Source organism: Pan troglodytes, chromosome 1 (assembly GCF_028858775.2).
Source record: "Pan troglodytes isolate AG18354 chromosome 1, NHGRI_mPanTro3-v2.0_pri, whole genome shotgun sequence".
In the NCBI taxonomy this organism is placed as follows: Eukaryota; Metazoa; Chordata; class Mammalia; order Primates; family Hominidae; genus Pan; species Pan troglodytes.
In genome coordinates, this window is record NC_072398.2 from 18,331,821 (window position 1) to 18,351,591 (window position 19,771).

General features: G+C 47.5%; 1 protein-coding gene across 2 annotated transcripts in view; it reads left to right on the plus strand.

The window, feature by feature from the left end:
• C1H1orf198 (chromosome 1 C1orf198 homolog) overlaps nt 1-18,731 on the plus strand; it is a 31,135-nt gene extending 12,404 nt beyond the window's left edge. For both annotated transcript variants that reach the window (XM_016940703.4, XM_016940717.3), the window contains exons 2-4: nt 450-500; nt 11,941-12,483; nt 15,943-18,731. In XM_016940703.4, coding sequence (XP_016796192.1) covers nt 450-500; nt 11,941-12,483; nt 15,943-15,999 — 651 coding nt within the window. In that variant the 3' untranslated portion in view covers nt 16,000-18,731. The remainder of the gene's footprint in view (nt 1-449; nt 501-11,940; nt 12,484-15,942) is intronic.
• The last annotated feature ends 1,040 nt before the right edge of the window (nt 18,732-19,771 follow it).

A 19,771-nucleotide genomic window follows, 5' to 3' on the forward strand; every position in this document is an offset into this window, starting at 1 on the left:
TTAATCCTTACAACAGCCCTGCAAGGGAAGTATCATTTTGCTTTTACAAATGAGAAAACTGAGGCTCAAAAAGGCTAAGTCATCTTCCCACGGCCACACAGCTGATCATTGTTCAGGGCTGAGTCTGTGCCTGATTCTGCTGAGACCATCAAGCCCTAATCCACTCCTACTCATCTCATCTGTCTGAGTCCATTGGGGGGCCTCACCGGCATTCCCTGTTGTCTGTTTGGCTGGGGAGGGGAGTGTCTGGCAGCCTCAGCAGGAAAGATGAGGGAGCAATCTGATCAAGACGGTCAGCGCATTTTATTGAGAGTGTCAAAGCATCAGGCTTGTTTAGAGCCAGGAGTTGGGATTATTCCTAAGTTTTGGTTCCCCCACGGTCCTGAGTGGATATTTGCATGGTATGTCTGGGTTTGAATTTCAGACTTATTCTCGATTTTTTATTTCAGGATCTAACTTGGCAAGATGAGCACTCTGCCCCTTTCTCCTGGGAAACAAGGGTAAGTTGGATTAAATTTAGATCTATTTGTTCTTTTAAAAAGAACTGAGTAGTTGTATATTTTTCTTTCAGCATTTGATGGACTCAGAAGACAGCCCCCTGACTGCCAGGCTGCAGGGGATGTGTCCATTGTTGGTAGAAAAGGAGGGGATGGGAGGAGCATGGTGAGGAATTAGGAAACTATTGTGTGTGGTTTGGTGATAGTGAGTTCAAAGTAGTAGTGCTTTCTGCCAGGGTCCAATGACGCCCCATGATGCCCATTGTGTAGGACTCCCGGCCAGCTTGGTTAAGGGGGCCAGCCCTCTTGGGGGCCCTGTCTCTGCTCATACCTCTGGTTCCCAGCACTTAGCACCTTGATGGGAGATGCCCCGTAAGACAAAGCTTTGAGCAAATGGGAGGTGACGAGCTGATTGATAGACATAGACATCCATTTAGCTAATTCATCCCAACGTGGATCACTAATTCTGTCTCCCAGTCATTCTTCTTCTTCATCATTATCATCATCACCAGAGTTGCTTAAGAGCATCAAGCTTCACTGATTTTAATTCATTTTCCCCATCTCCTAAGTTGCCCCAGTAGAAGTACATTCATAAGCAAAATGACTAAAAGACAGATGTCTTTAACCCAAGGGACAGAAATAAAAGACCAAGATTTTCTGAATTCTGGAACATTTGGTGATGTGTGTTGGAGGGTTCTTTACGTCATGAGAGTGTGTTACAGACAGAGATGGCGGTGAGCCTGGAATAGGGCTCGGACTGCTGGGCAGATCAGGGTTTTTAAATACTGATACCTCAAGGCACTTGTTTTTTGGTTTTTCACTTGTCCACATCATTGCTGATCAGAGCCCTCATCCCAGCAGGAGGCCTATGAGGAGGGTGGGCCAGAGTGGTCCATGAAGGACCCTGAGAGGCCCTCATGTTGGCGACTCTGTCTTAAAATGAAATATTGCCCAAGGGTTCAGATGGACACAAGGACAGCTGACACTGTTCTTGGCACACAGACAGTATTTAGTAAGCTATTGCCGATTGCCCTGGGTGAAGCAAGCTGGCCTCAGGGCGTGGGAGCGTGGGACAATTGAGATGAGTGTTAGAGTTAAGAGGTGGTTTTGGGGAAGGCATGGCATTAATGTAGTCTCCCTAGGGATCGGGTACGGGTTGCAGGGGTGACCAGCACTGTCTTGGGAGAGAGCACAAGATGTTAAGGAGCCACCTGCAATTGGAATAGCTTCTAAATCCAACACTGGATCCTGTGTCTACTGACATTGCAAAGGAAGTCATAAGTGGGTAAAAAGTGCATCATTACATTGATTCTTAGCCAGGGCCCTCAATATTCCTCTTCTGTGGGCTCCCAAAATGGGTAATTGTGAGAAGTACTAATCCTATAGATGATATCTAGTGGTAATAGCCAGATAGATTCTCTGTGTGTTGGAAATGAGCAGCCTTGGGTATGGTGACCCAGAAAGCAGTGCAGATTTTCCTGGACTGGGTCTATATTTGAAGATATCATAGTGATAAAGGCAAAGGAAAGTAAAAAATAGTTAAAGTGTCCTAAGACCTAAGCTCATCATGTTCCCCACGAGAACATCTGTTCTCTTAAGAATTTACCTTGTTAAATGTTCCTGAATCAGCTATTTGTGGGACAGGACATTTCATCTTTTATTAACTTGGCATAAATGACATTCTGGGACAAGGTGGTGCAGCTCCTGGAGTGGCCACTGATACAAGCACAGCTGCTGGGGCCAGAGTGGGAAACAGGTGCCTGGCGAAGATCTCGAGAAAAAAGAGAGCAAGTACAGTCCACTTGAATCACACTTGTGCTGAGAGGCTCATTGTCCACAGATGCCAGCATATCTGGTCACTTAGGAACCAGTGTAAATTGAGGAAGCTTGCTAAAATCTGGTTAATATGTGTCACCCATCAGAAATTGCATCCTTTTAGTAAAGTGTAGTCTTCATAGCTCAGAGTTGGCAGTTTCATTTCATATTCCTGTTAGATTAGAGTTCCAGTTTGTTTCACAAACTGTTGGGCTCACTCTGTGTCCTCACCTTCCTGTTTGATCTCTTGAGGTCAGACTTACTATAGTTTACTATTAGAAATGTCTAGGGGCAAAATAGAGGGTATCTCAGAGAGCAAGGGAGCTGTCCCTTCCTCCTTCTTCTCTAGGCAGTGCCGAGTTTTAAAAAGCCCATCACTCATTCCTCCTTTGTCTTAACCCTGGAGTGCCCTGCCATCCTGCTTGAAGAGATTTGCCAAACTCTTCTTAGGACTTAAAGGCTTATAAGATCTTCATTGGAGAGCCACAAACAGGAGGTGGCTTTAGTGAAGGTAGGACCCCCTAATCTCCAATTGCAGGACTGGAGGGAGACTTGGACCCCATTTCTTGTTACCTCTCAACTGATGCCTTCCTCACTCTATCAGTTCTCTATAGATGCATAACAAACTTAATGGCTTGAAGCAGCATTTTCTGTGCTCATGATTGTGTGGGTCAATGATCGGAGCAGGGCTCAGCTGGACTGTTCTTCCGTTGGCCTTGCCTGGGATCACTTATGTGTCATCTGATCGCCTGATGGGAGCCGGGTGCTCTGAGAACCTTGCTCACGTGTCTGGTTGGTGCTGGCTGTTAGCTGGGCCACATGTCTCCAGCAAGCCAGCCTGGACTTCTTCACACAGAGGTGGAGAGATCCGTGTGCAGGAATGGAAGCCTACGAGGACTCTTTTAAAGCTTAGGCTGGGCAATTGCATAGTATCACTTCTGCTCTGTTCTGCTGGTCAAATCAAGGCACAAGCTGGGCCAGATTCAATGTGTGAGGAAAGAGATTGCACCTCTTGATAGAAGAGCTGCAGAGAGTTTGCACCCATTTTAAATCTAAGATTGTATGATGTCATTCATTCCTTGGTTAACCTTGGCCATTTCTTTCCATTTTTAATTAATCACTCATTGATTTTTTTTAAGTTTTATTTTTAATTGTGGCAAAATACACACAACATAAAATTTTCCATCTTAATCATGTTTATGTGTATAGTCTGGTGGCATTCAGTACATTCACATTTTTGTGCAAACATCACCATCATCCATCTCGAGAACTCTTTTTAAAAATTACTACTTTTTAATTGACAAATGAAAAATTGTGTATATTTATGATGTATAACAAGATGTTTTGATACGTGTGTACATTGTGGAATGATTAAGTCAAGCTAATCCACACCTCCAGAACTCATCTTGCAAGACTGAAACTCTGTTCCCATTAAAGAATGACTGCCCCCCACTCTCACTAGCCCGCGGCAGCCACCATCTATTTTCTGTCTCTGAAATCATTCATTGATTTTTTTTTCCAGTAGACATTTATTGTATACCCCGTTTATGTCAGACATTATGCTGCAGGCCCAGAGTTGAGCATATGCCACTTCTGTGCTCGAACAACAGCTCAGTGAGTGGACAGCTGTGTTTGGTGGCAAATCTCACTCAGCACAAAAGCTATAGCCACCGAGTCACTCCAGTCATTTTCTCCATACGTTTAACCCAAATTTGTACACATGTTGGGTAGATGTAACCTCATGCCCTTCTTCGGCTATTCAGTTCAACAGACATTTAGTGGATGCCAGCAGAGTGCCCAGCTCTGACTTCTCCATCCCCTGACGAATCTACCTACACAAGGGTAAGCCTGACCCAAGGTCACGGCCATGGGCAGAGTTAAGAATCGCAGGAATTTTTGGTTTCTCACCCAACTGCTGCACCTCTGTATGGGTTCATTTCTCTTGGCCAGCCCATGACCATTCCACCTCCACAGAATGAGCTGCGGTTGTGCTTGGGACCTGTGGTTGCTGCCCCCATGCAACACAGCTTTGATCAGGAGAGCTCGCTGCAGCCTCACGGTAGCAGCTGTGCGCCCGCCTGGTTTTCCAGCCTGTCCACCCTGCCTCGGTTGCCTCCTCTGAGGCTGATCCTGGCTGTGGTGCCTCTGTTACCCAGACTTCTTCCATCACAGAAGGGAGGCCTGCCGGTCCCAGAAGGGGTGGGGGTGGTCGTGATTGTCATCTTTTCCACTCATCTATCAGCTTGGCAGGCGTGCCGGGGGAGAGGGGGCCAGTGGGGACCTAATGTTGCATTCCTGTCTCATGCTACTGCTGTTTCGAGAGGAAAAAACTCAGCACTTAGAAGGCTTCAGACAGGAGGAGGCAGGGAGTGGAGAGAGGATTCTTTACATTCCCCAGGCGGTCTGGGCTGGAGAATTCAGAGGAGAAAATGCCTTTGGGGCAGGTCAGGCCCTGCTTCAAAGTTGGCTGGGCTCTTGGGACCCCATCCCCAGCCTTGGTTGGCTGGGCTCTTGGTTGGCTGGGCGTTGTGACCCTGTCCCCAGCCTTGCCCCTCCCCCAAGCTGTCTGGCTGCTTCTCCTTTCTGGCTACCCCCTTCCTTCACCTGATGTCCAGCTGCCTATTAGGGCAGTAAGTAGGTTGGGCTGGGGATCGGTTCCTTGATTTCATGGGTATCAAAAGATCTTGGGGGGCTAATATAGATCATTCCCAGAGTAGGAAAGCCTTCCAGACACCTCCTTGGGAAGATACATAAGCATTTATGAGCACAGGCCCTTCCCCTGTGCTGTGCCCATGATAGGGATGTGTGTGCACTCTGAATTCTTTCACCCTTGGGAGGCTGGTGTCCCTGTTCACGCTGTGGGTCAGGACACCGGGATGCAGGGGGTCAGGTGCCTGGCAGGTCGAGTGGGCGGAGAGCAATTGGAGCTCAGGTCTATCTGTGACTTTCGGGGCTTTGCTGCCCATGGTGGGACAGAAGGGCTGTTCCAGCAGGATGTTCCTGGACATAGAGGATTCGTTGGCTCTGCTCAATGGTTCCTCCTCACTACCAGTCACGGGGCTTCTGAGAGGCAGGACACCATGGGGCTGCATCCACCCACCCGCAACTTAGTCTCTGTGCTTCTCACCGAGACCCCCATCTCTGCCCAGCAGTCCCCTCCCTCCCTCCTGCCCTTCCTCTGGGCTGTGCCTCACCCCTTCCTGAGACAACAGCAGACCCCTGTGTGCCCCTGCTCTCGGCCTTTCCCTGCTCTCCATGTGTGTGGGACGATGCGTCACTTGCTCAGCCCTGCCCTCAGCCCTGCACTGCCATCCCACAGGCTCTGTTCTCACCCACCTCAGGGACCATGTTCTCTTGGACCTCAGTGTTTTGCTCCGTCCCCTGACCCCTATCCACCTGAGAAGGCCCCACTTGCCCTCCAGACTCAGCACAAATCCTCTTTTTACAGTTGTCCCAATCAGGAATCTCACCACGTGCCGGGTCTGTGCTGAGCACCCTCCCTGCATTGCAGAGTGTAATCCTCACAGCAACCCACCTTACAGATGAGGAAACTGTGGCATAAAGTGAAGATGTGAACCAGGCAGTCCTAAGCCCAGTGCTGGGCTCTTAACCCCTATGCAGCTTCCAGAGTTACCCTCTTCCCTGTTACCGTTAGGAAGCACTGTGATAGAGGAAAAATGGGGATCGTGCTGATGAATTCCTTGTTGGTGCATCTTTGTCCCTGTGAGATGATGAGCCCAGAATGGCAGACACAATTATTTGTCCCTTAACCTTGACAACCCTGGGGACTGGTGCACCTCTGCACCCATTTCCTGTTGGGCCTCAGCTGAGTTCTCCCTGGCTGGTGTTTTTTGCCTTAGAGGCTGACGGGGTGGATGTTTGTTTGCTTACGTTCACGCCCCGTCTCTTTGGGCCCCTGGGTCTGTCCCTGTCAGCTGCCACTTCTACTAAATTTGTGATTCTAAAGGTTTTTAGTATCCTCCTGCTCATCTTCCTCCTCTTCCCTCTTTGGAGGGGAGGTGGGAAGAATAGATGTTAAGTGGTTGGTGAATGTATTAGGATTTGCTCCAGTAAATGATGATCTTTTCTGACAAGGCTTCTGTAGCCTTTGTCTCAACAATTTAGATCTGTCCGAGGCTGCCAAGCCAAACAGTTAGTTTTGGCAGCCTGCACTCGTCTTTTACTGAAATATTACACATTCCTCTTCAGTGAGTGGGACGTTAAAAATAGACACTGGGCTCAGTTGTGGTCCTTCTGTTTTTAGAACAGACGTGGCCAACTGAGACCCAGTTCCCTGCATGGGGTGACTGACGCCCAGCCCTGGCCTGGCTGGAGGGAGTCCTCCCAGCAGAGCCTCCGTGGGCACTTGGGACATTGAGGCTAGGCTGTCAGTGTTGCCGTCAGGAGGGATGGCTTCCTTGTGGACTCTCCTATCTCCCCTGTCTCAAAGACTATAGAAGACCACTAAGTTGCATCCCCAAACCCCGGCTTTCTGTCTGTGGCCAGCGCCCATGAGTTGGCATCCCATGGCCCATGGGTTCCTCCCCTTCATGAGCCTCATCCTCCCGCCAGCCCTGGCTCCCTGTTGCTCAGTGCCGTGGGAGAGGGCTGGCATGACCTCCTTTCTCAAGAGCCCAGCTCTTTTTCCACACCTGTAGAAAATGGACTTTTGTTCTAGGAAAGTCTAGGCTGTGCCCTGGACTGGAAGAGATGGGGAGTGGCCAACAGTGTGGAGTCACTGAAGCAAAAAGCAGTAAAACTTACTTTGAAATGGCAAAAGGGGCTCTGCCTTCCTATGGTCTGCATGTCGGTGTGTCTTTGAAAATGAGCTTGGAGCCACTTTTCGCTCTGTCCTGGTGCTGTGTGCACAGATACCAGTACGGGTCCCCCCGGGTAGAATGAGGTCCCTGGGCAGGATGGGCTGCAGTTCCTGAGAGATGGGCTTGATCTCCCCTGTGCCCCCACCTGGCCCTGCTAGAGTCTGTTTTTATTATAGTTCCTGGAGTTTTTAGAGCTGAGCAGAGTCAGATCTAGACAGGAAAAAAGATTCTTCCCCTACCCCAAAAGGTTTGTGTTTAGAAATTCTAGATGACAAACCCTTTTCCTTTGGGGAAAGCAGTGGGGAAGAGGCCTAGCACCCAGCAGGGTGATGGACGAGGGCAGGTTTTTTTTTCGATATACAATATTTTGAAATATTGATAGGGGACATGTGATATTTTGTGAAATCAGAGACTGTATGTTCGAGTTAGGGTATTTGGGATGTCCATCACTTCGAGTATTTTTAATTTCTATGTGTTGGGAACATTTTACATCCTCTCTTATAGCTATTGCAAAATACACAACACACTTAACTGTAGTCACCCCGCTCTGCTGTTGAACACTAGAGAAAACACTTACTCCTTCTATCTCATTAACCAACCTCTCTTCATCCCCTTCCTACCCACACACCCTTCCCAGCCTGCAGTATCTGTTTCTTCTACTCCCCGCCTTCATGAGATCATCAGGGCTGTTTTGTTAAAGGAGATTGTAGTTATACGTTATTTGCAAAATTATGAACAGCATACACATACATAGGGAAAAAGACTTAGAACTTTTTTCTTTGTTAAGTTCTTGTCTTCCCCATAGTCACCTCCAGACCCCCTAAACTAGGTAGCTGCTTCTGCCAGCAAAGCCCTCTTCTCTAGCCAGATGACACCCTCCTCTGAAGAGCTGTTGCCAGGTCTCCAGGTCTCCTGTTACCCAAGCAGGGCTGGGAGTGACCTCTGTCATTCTGTTTGAGGAGGTCACACCCAGCTAAGTGCTGCCAGGTTCCCTTCCGCAGCGCCCCTGAAGCAGCCCAGGAACCACTGTGACTGGCGTTTCCCCCCAGCATCCCTGGCTCTGCCCACTGCTGCCCTCCACATACACAGGAAGTTCTGTCTCACCTTCTAGAGGCTTCTTAGCAAGGACACCCATGGTAGAAATTGCTGATCCTAAAAAAGCCTGGGGTTTGACGAAGTGCTCAGTTTTAAGTGCCTTCCTTACACTACAATTTCCAGATCAAAGTCAACTTTGTCCCCTGAGTTGGGCCCCACTTCTGAGCCATTTTTAGTGATTTGCCTATTTCAAGAAACTATCATCTCTATCCCACAGTCTTTCTGTATTCTGTTGTGGAATTTGGAAATATGCAGAGTATTCAGAGTGCACCACTCAGAAACAGTCCTTTAAAATCAGATTAGATCACACACATACATAAAGAAATCCCACTGTGTCCATTGCTCCCGGCAGCTTCCATGGATGTCATACCTGGTGGCCACCTGTTGTTTTGCAATGCAGGGATGCCCAGCCATGGATTCAGGCTTAGAATCTCTCGATCCAGGTTGAAATCCCAGCTGCACAATCTCCTAATGGGCTAGTGACCCTAGGACAATTTAATTCATCACTCCGATTCTCCATTTTCTCGTTTGTAGAATGAAAATAATAATAATTTAGAAACAACAGTCCTGATACATCAGGCACACTGAGTAATCTACATTGTCTTCAACCAGAGAACCAATGCTTTGATGGCTGTTTCTTTTTTTTCTTTTTTTTTTTTTGAGACAGAGTCTCATTCTGTTGCCCAGGCTGGAGTGCAGTGGCGTGATCTCGGCTCACTGCAACCTCTGCCTCCTGAGTTCAAGCGATTCTCCTGCCTCAGCCTCCTGAGTGGCTGGGATTACAGGCATGCGTCACCATGCCCGGCTGATTTTTATATTTTTAGTAGAGACGGGGTTTCACCACGTTGGTCAGACTGGTCTCAAACTTCTGACCTCGTGATCTGCCCGCTTCAGCCTTCCAAAGTGCTGGGATTACAGGCGTGAGCCACCGCGTCCAGCCCATGGGTTTTATTTCCTGTAACACTGAGCTTCAGGGCAGCCTAGGCGTGCGTTTTAAACTTGAATTCTTCGTGGCCTCGTGATCTCATCTCCCAAGGCTGGAGGGAAGACATCTAGCCGTCAGAAGCTGGACTTTTAGAAATCTCAGACTCAGAGAGCATGTGCCGCTCTCTATGTATAGGACCTGCACTTCACACGGGAAAAGTAGTATTTCCATCCTTGCCCTGACAAATATGCACCTGCCCATTGGCGAGAATCCTGGGAGAGTGCTGCTGTCTGCAGAAACTTAAAGGACTGAACAGACCATTGATTATGTGAAAGACTGTGCATGAAAGGCATGAAGAACCATGTTGTGTATCTTAAGTTAGCACAGGCAGTTTTAAATTATTATACTCAGTGACTAAAAATGCTACTCTGATGTACATCTGGTGGCATTAGAAATTGGGGCAGCTGCTAGAAAGCAGATTTGATAGTATGCATCCAAAACCATAAAAAGGAAAGGTTTAAATTGTTTGTATTTTGATATTTCACTTCTAGAAATCTGTCTAAAGAAATTAACCCAAAATGGGGAAAAGATTGTATGCATGAAGATGTTTATGGCAACCTTAATTATAACAACAAGGCTTAGAAATAGCAAATTGTCTGTTAATAAGAAAACGGTTAAGTAGGTGGTGTGACAGCTACTGAAATATTTTTACAACCATTAAAAATAATGATTATAATGACCATACAGCAACATGGATGATGCTTATGATTAAGTGAAAAAGCAATACCCCAAATCACATGCCCAACAGAACTACAGCCTCATAAAACACATATATGAAAATGGTTACATAGAAATAACAAAAAGCAGTAGTGATTATGGGAGGAGGGAAGGGTTGTGACTGATTCTTTTTCTTTTTTCTGTTTCCCAAACTTTCTGTCATGTAGTTTTATTACTTTTATTTATTTATTTTTAATGTATATTTTCTTTTTTCTTTTCTTTTCTTTTTTTTTTGAAATGGAGTTTCATTCTTGTTGCCCAGGCTGGAGTGCAATGACGTGATCTTGGCTCACCGCAACCTCCACTTCCCGGGTTCAAGCGATTCTCCTGCCTCAGCCTTCCTGAGTAGATGGGATTATAGGCTCCTGCCACCACGCCTGGCTAATTTTGTATTTTTATTAGAGAGGGGGTTTCTCCATGTTGGTCAGGCTGCTCTGAAACTCCTGACCTCAGATGATCCGCCCGCCTCGGCCTCCCAAAATGCTGGGATTACAGGCGTGAGCCACCGTGCCTGGCCTATTTTTAGTATATTTTTTGAGACAGGGTCTTGCTCTGTTGCTCAGGCTGGAATGCAGTGATGCAATCGTGGCTCACTGCAGCCTTGACCTCCCAGCCTCAAGCAATCCTCCCACCTCAGCATATTGAGTAGCTGGGGACCACAGGCGTGTGTCATCATGCCTGGCCTTTTTTTTTTTTTTTAAATTTTTAGTAGAGAAGGGGTCTCACTTGTTGCCCAGGCTGGTCTCAAACTGGGCTCAAGCGATTTTCTATCCTTAGCCTCCCAAAGTGCTAGGATTATAGGCGTCAGCCACCACATCTGGCGTATTAATTTATTTTAGAAAGAGGCAGGGAAATATGAGGGAGTAGAAATGGTGAGGGAAGAGAGAAGTCTTCAGAATTGATTTTAGAAATGATTGAGATTACAAATTGCTTGTTCTGCAGAGCTTGGAAGACAACATTCTACTCCAAAGAGGAGGTTTAGGTTGCCATGTAATGATTTTGTTGGTCAAAACAGCTCAGCAGTGTCATTTTTAGAGATCACTGTGGTTAGCAGCATCCAGATCAAGGAAAGCATTTTGTGGGTGCTCAGATGTGGGGCATAGGCTGTGATGGGTGCCAGGCCCTGCCCTGCCCTCTGGGTGTTTGTGATCTGAGGCTGGGTTCTGACCCTGGCTGCGATGTGGCCTTTTGTTGCAGTGTGCACCTTTCCTCATTATCCTCCCAATGAGGGTCGTCACCTGCCAGGAAGGTGCTAAAACCACACTGGAGGAGACAGGAGGGTGCCCTGTTTACCAAGCAGAGAGCCCTTACTCATCGGTAATACTCAGATATCTTGAGCTGCATGTAGCATAGTGCATGAGGGAGTGTATCAGTGTGTTCTTGTGTTGTTTTAAAGAAATACCTGAGACTGGGTAATTTATAAAGAGAGGAGGTTTAATTGGCTCACGGTTCTGCGGGCTGCACAGGAAACATGGCATCGGCATCTGCTTGGCTTCTGGGGAGGCCTCAGGGGGCTGTGGCTCATGGTGGAAGGCGGAGGAGAGCAGGTATCTCACATGGCAGAGCAGGAGCAAGAGGGAGAGAGTCAGGGGGAGGTGCCACACCCTTTTAAATGACCAGATCTCATGAGGACTCACTATCATGAAGACAGCACCAAGCCATGAAGTCACCATCATGAAGACAACATCCGCCCCCGTGATCCAGACACCTCCCACCAGGCCTCACCTCCAGCACTGGGGATTACAGTTCGACATGAGATTTGGGAGGGGACCACCACCCACACTCTCTCACCCGGCCTTGGCATTTAAGCTTCTGATGCATTTCAGGTGTGCGACAGGAGTCCTGACCATACCCACCACTCAGGACAGACAGTTCCAGCACATGGGCAACAACTCGTGTGTGGCTGGTGTGCGTCCTTATGCTGAGGAGGGGTGTGTGAGCTGGCACACATGTGACGGTCGATTCTCAGGATCACTTTCTTTTTTCTGTCCTTTCTCACGTCCCACCCTAGAGTCAGATGGAGTTCAGTATCTCCGCCCTATCCATCCAGGAGCCGAGCAACGGCACCACCGCCAGCGAGCCCAGACCACTGTCCAAAGCTTCCCAGGGCTCCCAGGCCCTCAAGTCCTCCCAAGGCAGCAGGTCCTCCAGCCTGGACGCCCTGGGCCCCACCAGGAAGGAGGAGGAAGCGTCATTCTGGAAGATCAATGCTGAGCGGTCCCGAGGGGAGGGGCCTGAGGCCGAGTTCCAGTCGCTGACCCCTAGCCAGATCAAGTCCATGGAGAAGGGGGAAAAGGTCTTGCCTCCCTGCTACCGGCAGGAACCTGCCCCGAAGGACAGGGAGGCCAAGGTGGAAAGGCCCAGCACCCTCCGTCAGGAGCAGCGTCCTCTTCCCAACGTGAGCACCGAACGTGAGAGACCCCAGCCTGTCCAGGCCTTCAGCAGTGCACTGCACGAGGCTGCCCGCTCCCAGCTCGAGGGGAAGCTGCCATCTCCTGATGTCAGGCAGGACGATGGGGAAGACACCCTGTTCTCGGAACCCAAGTTTGCACAGGTGAGTGGCCTTTACCAACGCGTCCTCAGATGGGATGGTGCCTTATTCCACGGGAACCGAGAGGGTCCCCCACAAAGCAGGCAGGCCACAGGTGCCCATGCTCTTTTTCTTCTCCCTCCTCCTTCCTCCTTCCCCTGCCTCTTCCTCAGGATGCCTAGGCTCAGGGTGCTGAGCCACCAACAAATATGCAACAAGACAAGTTTTGCGAGTCCATCTGGGTGCCCTAATTTGTTTACCAGTCAGGATTCCGTGGCCCACTGCGCTTTCCCCAGTGTGCGGGCTGCTATCAGAAGAGGCCCCTGGAAGGCGCTGCGCCCAGGGCTGTCACAGCTCAAAGCTGTGTTGGGCCTTCTTTTTGGGAGCTGTCCATAGAGGCAATGGTCTGTTCTTTAGGACTGGTCTGGATTTGGGCCAGGGGAGCTGCCTGTTGGCAAAGCGGGCAGGCACACTTGAGAGGCCACACTGGGTCTTGCCCCTCTGTGGGCCTCGCTGGGCTCCTGGCTGCCTTGCTGAGGAGTGAGCCCAGGATGCAGTTGCCTCCATGGTAGCCTCACCCATCCTCCTCTGGCCCTTGAGACTCCTTGGTTCTTGTGGGTCACTCTTTTTTTTTTTTAATTTTTATTTTTTAAATTTTTTATTTCCATAGGTTTTGGGTGGTATTTGGTGACATAAGTTCTTTAGTGGTGATTTGTGAGATTTTGGTGCACCCATCACCCGAGCAGTGGACACTGAACCCAATTTGTAGTTTTTTATCCCTCACCCACCTCCCACTCTTTTCCCGAGTCCCCAAAGTCCATTGTGTCATTCTTATGCCTTTGCATCCTCATAGCTTAGCTCCCACTTATGAGTGAGAACATATGATGTTTGATTTTCCATTCCTGAGTTACTTCACTTAGAATAATAGTCTCCAATCCCATCCAGGTCGCTGCAGATGCCATTAATTCATTCCTTTTTATGGCTGAGTAGTATTCCATCGTACATATATACCACAGTTTCTTTATCCACTCATTGATTGGTGGGCATTTGGGCTGGTTCCATATACTGAATTTTAAAAGTTTTTATTATGGTAAAATATACAAACATTTACCATTTTAACCATTTTACAGTATAAATTTGGTGGCATTTGAGTACATTCTCAATGCTGTGTAACCATCACTACCATCCATCTCCAGAACTCCTTTCATCCTGCAGAACTAAAGCTCTGGACCCGTTCAACACTAACTTCTCATTCATCCCTCCCTGCAAGCTCCTGGCAACCACCATTCCACTTTCTGTGTCTGTGAATTTGACTCCTCTAGGTACCTCATATAAGTAGCACCATATAGTATTTACCCTTTTGTGACTGACTTATTTTACTTAGTGTGACGTCTTCAAGGCTCATTCATGTTGTAGCAAGTGTAGAATTGCCTTCTAAGGCTAATATTCCATCGTGTGGTTAGACCACATTTTGTGTATCCACTCATCCATCGACAGACACTTGGGTTGCTTCCACCTTCTGGCTATTGTTGTCTGTTAGGAATAGTGCTGCTGTGAATGTGTATGTACAAATAAGTCTTCCAGCCCCTGCTTTCCCTTCTCCTGGGTGCATACCCAGATGTAGAATTGCTGGATCACATGGTGGTTCTATTTCTACTTTTTTGAAGAACCTGCATACTGTTTGCCACAGCAGCTGCGTCATTTTACATTCCCATCAATGTGGGTTCGCGTTTCTCCACTCCCTTGCAACACTTGTTATTTTCTGTGTCTTTGCTGGTGCCATGCGAAGGGGTATGAGGTGGTGTCTCACCGTGGTTTAGACTTGCCTGTCCATGATCGTGAATGATGTTGAGCCTCATTTCATGTGCTTATTGGCCATCTGTGTATCTTCTTTGGAGAAATGTCCAATGGTCCCTTGCCCATTTTTAAATTTTTGGTTATTTTGTTGTTGAGTTGAGATCATCACTGATAACATTGAATGTCCCCCAGAGCAGGTTTCCAGTACTTCCACACCTCCCTCGGCAGATGGCTGCACGTGCTGTCCTCCCGAGGAGGGAGGATCCAGCGGTACTAGTACCTTCTGCCCACCTCGGCTCCACATCAGTGCTCTAGCCTGTCCTCTTCGTGTTTCTGCACCTTCTTAAGCTAGTGCTTTCAGCCCTCTCGTTTCCTGCCTTCTCCGGTACCTGCCCATCTCTCCGTTCTGTTTTCTGTCTCACATCCTCCTGCCCATCAGCTCCTCCTTACAGACAGGCTCAGTTCCCTGCCTCCCTAACCAGCACTCTTTCTCTGAGACTCGGCACTGGGGGCTTCCTCTGAAGGAAGTATTTCCATAAAATAGGTGATAGTCCCCACTCTAAAGAGAAGCAGGAACGTGTTTCTGTGTGGGCAGTGGAGAGTAGGAGACAGCACATGAAATTCCTTTGAGAGAACAGATTTCTGAGTAAAGCACAGTGAAATGCCACTGCATTTAAGAAACTGGAAGGAAACCAGAACAAGGAAAACTGGATTGCACCCCTTCCATTCTGCATGTTTTGCCTCACTCTGCACCAGTCTCACATGTAGCCAAACTGGGCCTGAGACAGGTGTCAAGGGCGAGCCCATTAGCCCATTGCCTGCTCTTGCCGCCATGTATGCATTTTCTGCTGGCCGGCTGCTTGGAGGGTGGAGAGTCAAGGTTTCTTTGCTCAAGAAGACCTTGGCGCACCAGGTAAATGCCTGCCGGTGTTAGGCTGGAGGAAAGGGACATCAGAAACAGGCTGCTGAGTGGAAGCCAGTCAGAAGTTTTATGAAAACAGCAGCAGCTTGAGACAGCCCATGCTCACAAGAGGGGACCTGTCAGTCAAGCCCTTTCCCCTGAAAGAAGAATGACATTAAACCAGGCCTTGTGGTGCACGCCTGGTGCATGCCTGTAGTCCCAGCTACGTGGGAGGCCGAGGCAAGAGGATCGCTTGAGCCCCGGAGGCTGAGCTTAGAGTTTGGGAAAATCACTTCATAACCTTTCACAAGATCTGAAAGAAATAAGCTTCACATTCTTTCCACACTATGTTTACTTTCTCAACTTTACAAGTTCTTTTTTGTTGTGTTTGTGTGTGATGTTTGTTTTATATTTGAAGGAATATCTTTATCATTTGTTCTCTTATTTAGGATGAATAAATTTAAACATGGCTGTCATTCAGAAACAGAAAAGATTTATAGAAAAATACAGAGACATTGTTCTTTTTTCTGTAAGGTCTGTAAGCTGCTCACAGACATGCCTGGGGTTGAAGAGGGGTTAGTGTTGGATGCTGGCAGAGTATAGATTGCATTGAACTTTATTTAGTCTTCTGATTTCAAGCACTGAGATAAATTGAGGTCAGGGAACCTCTGAGACAGAAGTAGGCTCTTTTATCTGGGTCGTTTTAAATGAGATGCTGTTTTTAGATTATACGTAACTGAAAAAAAGAGGCTCGTCTTACTTCCATGTTTTTGTCCCTTCTACAGGTCAGCTCAAGTAATGTCGTCTTGAAGACGGGATTTGATTTTCTGGACAATTGGTAAAATGTATTAGAAAAATACAATGAAGAACCCTAAAATGTTTTCCAAAGTGGTGTGGTGGAGGAGGATAAAAAGGGCCACCTTTTCCTATGTATTTTACTGGTTTCTTGACACTCTTTTCTTAATCATTTGGAAACTGGTCAGTATTGCCAGATATTTTTCTTTTTTGGTAGAACCAGATATATATGCTATTTTCAGTGATTTGATAACAGAAGTTTTCCATTTGGAATTTTTAAGGTCTGTTAATAATTCAGGAGATCTTGTAAATAAAACTTCTGTTCCCAGCTCCACCCAACTTTCCCCCTCCTCAAAGGATGTGTTTCAACCATGTCACAAAAATCATATAAGTGATTTCCATCTCCTTCTCCATTATTCCCCCTCCCCCCTCCGCTTTTTACCGTATGGGTTCCTTTTGATGGGTGATTGAGGGTGATGTTATCAGCCATGACATCAGCATGCTGGCTGTGACCCCGGAAAGACTGGCCCCCAGCGACGTTCTCAGCCAGCGCTCGCAGCTGTCCGGGGCTTCTCTGGCAGAAGCCATGTCTCTCACATCATGTGCCAGCCTCTACCCTCACGCCATTTCCAGGGAACAGACTGCGGGTATGTAGCAGTGTAGTCTTTAACCTGCTCTAATACATATTCAGAGTATGGATTGTTGTTTAAAAAGAGTTGCATGTTTAAAGAGTTTTGTATTAGCTTTTCATTATTTTGTATCTAGATTATCAACAATGGGGCTACCACTTTCCTTGGTTTTATATCCATTTCCTCTTGGAAGTTCTTGTTGCTTATGTGACCTGTTGGTTGTTCCCCGGACTGGGCACCTGCAGGAGTCAGGGCAGACGGCAGATGTGGCTGGAGGTCAGGGCTCTTCTGCTTAGTTGTGTTAGAGTCTTCCAGCATGGGACTGATGGGAGCAGTGGGCATTCTTTATCCCAAGGGCTAGCCAGGCTGCGTCATGACGGACCTTCCCCAGCCCTGACCACCACCAGAAGTGGAAGAGTGGAGTTTGCGGTCAACTCAGCAGTGCCTGTGGAGACCTGTGTGGTGTCAGAGCAGCAGTATCTCTTGGATCTGGTGCAGACACCAAGGCTGCCCAGTGGTACAACGTGGTCCACCTCCCCTAGGGAAGCTGCTGCACTCAGAGGCTGCCCTGCCCAGTGGCCCCTGAGCCGTGTGAGCCTGCAGGAGGCGTCTGAGCAGAGCCTCAAGCCCGGTATGGCGCCATCTCCATGTTGCCATCACTGCGTTCTCACCTGAAGCCTTAATCTCTGCGACCCCTGCCAGTGAGCGCTCGGTTTCAATACCAAAGTGTGTCTTCTTCTTTTTTTTTTTTTTTTAAATGCCTGTTTCATAGGACCTTCTGAAATGATTTCCAGAATATTTTATCTGGCTCCAAAATAAAGCACATAGCAACTCACCTCAACCCCTCATCATCTCCAGGAAAGTTTCTGCCAAAGCTGTGGCATAGCCAACTTTTGGTTTGGTTCTTGCCAATTGTTTTATGTCCCTAAACCTCATTTGGATCCTTGGGGTATAGTTTATCTTTCTGCTTCAGTGATTTACTGTAACTTTTCAAATATTGGTTCTTTCTGTACCATTTAAGTATAGTTGATATATGTGAGGCAAAAAAAGGTTTCAGCATGGTGGTGAGGGAAAAAGGAGCTTAGAAATCCCAGTTGGCACAGCCTGGGCAAGCGCCAGCTCCCCTCAGGGCTAACGGCACTGTTCACACAGGGATTCTCAGAATCAGCGGCCACCTGCCTCCACCTTCTGCCTGGAGGGCATGGGGCTGTTGTAGAACCTATGGTAGCAAATGTATATGTATGAGTTTGTATTCTGTAGTGTTGGTGTAGCACAGAAGAAAGACCTGTGTCCTAGAGAGTAGGCCAAGGTGATCTGCCTCTTCTATTGGGAGAAATTCTAATTTCTTTCCCACTTTCTCAAAAAGCCCAATATTCCCTCCAAGTTCTTCTTGGTGCTGAGGGCTGTAGGAATTATTGAAAGCTTCTGCCTCACTTAGTATCGTCTGGGGCCCAGCACCCAGCAATAACTCTAATAATGTTTCTTAATGGTATAGCCTCCTGAGATTAAATGTAAAATCAAAAATTAGGAAATCTTGGAGGGAGTCCTCAAGTTGTATTGCTTTGCTGTGCTTTTGGAAGAAGGGACGACCTGGAGGACACAGGCTCATGTGTGGGTCTTCATCCTGCCTGACCGGCAGATCTTCCTCTACACCTTGGGCAAAGTCTATGCGAAGATGGTTTCTTAGCTCTCCATTTGCCATGATTTTCCTCCCATTCATCAGGAGGGAGTTTCTCAAACCAGGAGTTTATATTTATTTTTTAGAAAATACACACTTTTCAGGAGAAACCTGAGCATGATTTTGGATTCTCCACCTCCCCACAGTCTCTGCACTTGGGATTCAGCTCAAGGATTCAGTGTCTTCATTTTTACAAAAGTTCCCCCAAGAAATCAGCAACCAGCCTCTGTTTCATCTGGGAGCCCCTCCCTTGGCCCCCTGGGTTTGGGGGTGCTGCCCTACTGGGAACAGCGGGGGTCTGTCACCCGTCTGAGCCGCACCCCCCTGTGTGGATTTCAGGAAGAGCCTCCCTTTCTTTGCGTCTCCCTTTCTTTAATTAACATTTTCAAAAGTAATAAATTCTTACTGACGACTTGTAACTTAGTCATATTTTATACTTGTAGCCTTTAATAAAGCCATTTTAAAAATGCTATTTGTGTCTGTGATGGGCCTCTGCTGGTGTCAGGAAGCCTATGGAGATGATTGCAGTTGAACACAAAAGAGAAAAAGGGGTTCGTGCTAGCGAAAGCTAGCTTAAGCCACTTCCGGAAGCCTGCTTTGCAGTCTTGGTGCGGTCCTCTCTGCAGGTTTGTGGGAGGTGATGGCTGCTAGCAGGAGGGGTGGGCTCTGTCTTGGGGGACACTTGCACAGCCCTCGGGTGAAATGGAAGCATTGGCAAGCCTTTCCAGACAAGCTTATTGTATTGAGTGACTGGCTCTGAAAAGCTGCCTTCCTGAAAGCTTTCGTGTTGCATCTAGTTAAAGCTGATTTTTTATGGGAGGATGGGGAATAGAAATACAAAATAAAACATGGCCGGTCAGTGCTATTCCATTCATTAAAGTGTAGGTGGTAAATTACCAACTATAGATTAAGGAGATGTTAATTTTTCATATCAAATAAGCTTTTAAGACTGAAAATGATGAAAAATGCTCACTTAGGTTGGCAGACTTCTAACTTATGCACAGTCCTGAAACCTTGCTGCTTTGAGGACTGGAGGTTTCTGGGAGAGTGAGTAATTGCACCTGCCGACTTGGTGGCCTACAGTATTTGTGATGAAGTTTGTGGGTCATCAGTGTTGGATGATTCTATCTACACATTATGAGAGGAAACAAAATAGCTCCCAAGCTTCTAGGTTTGGCAGTAACTCAGTATGTGTTATTAACACATCTTTTAAAAAGGTGTTTCTGTGCAAGAGGGAGGAGCTACCAACATAGAGGCAAAACCTACCTGGGTGTATTCAGCACTTTCTGGCCAGGGAGGGAATATGCTGAATCCGGGGGAACAAGAATGCTAGCTGTTGCAGGGTGGGACCATTCATGGCCTTTTCTGGGAGTTTTTTGTTTTTGTTTTTGTTTGCTCCGAGGCAGTCTTCTGATGAACTTACCAGCTTTCTGGGAACATGGGTACCAAGAGGGAGCTCCCTAGGAGGAAATCAGTGATTCTGAATCACACCTAAACTTGGGTAGAAAACAA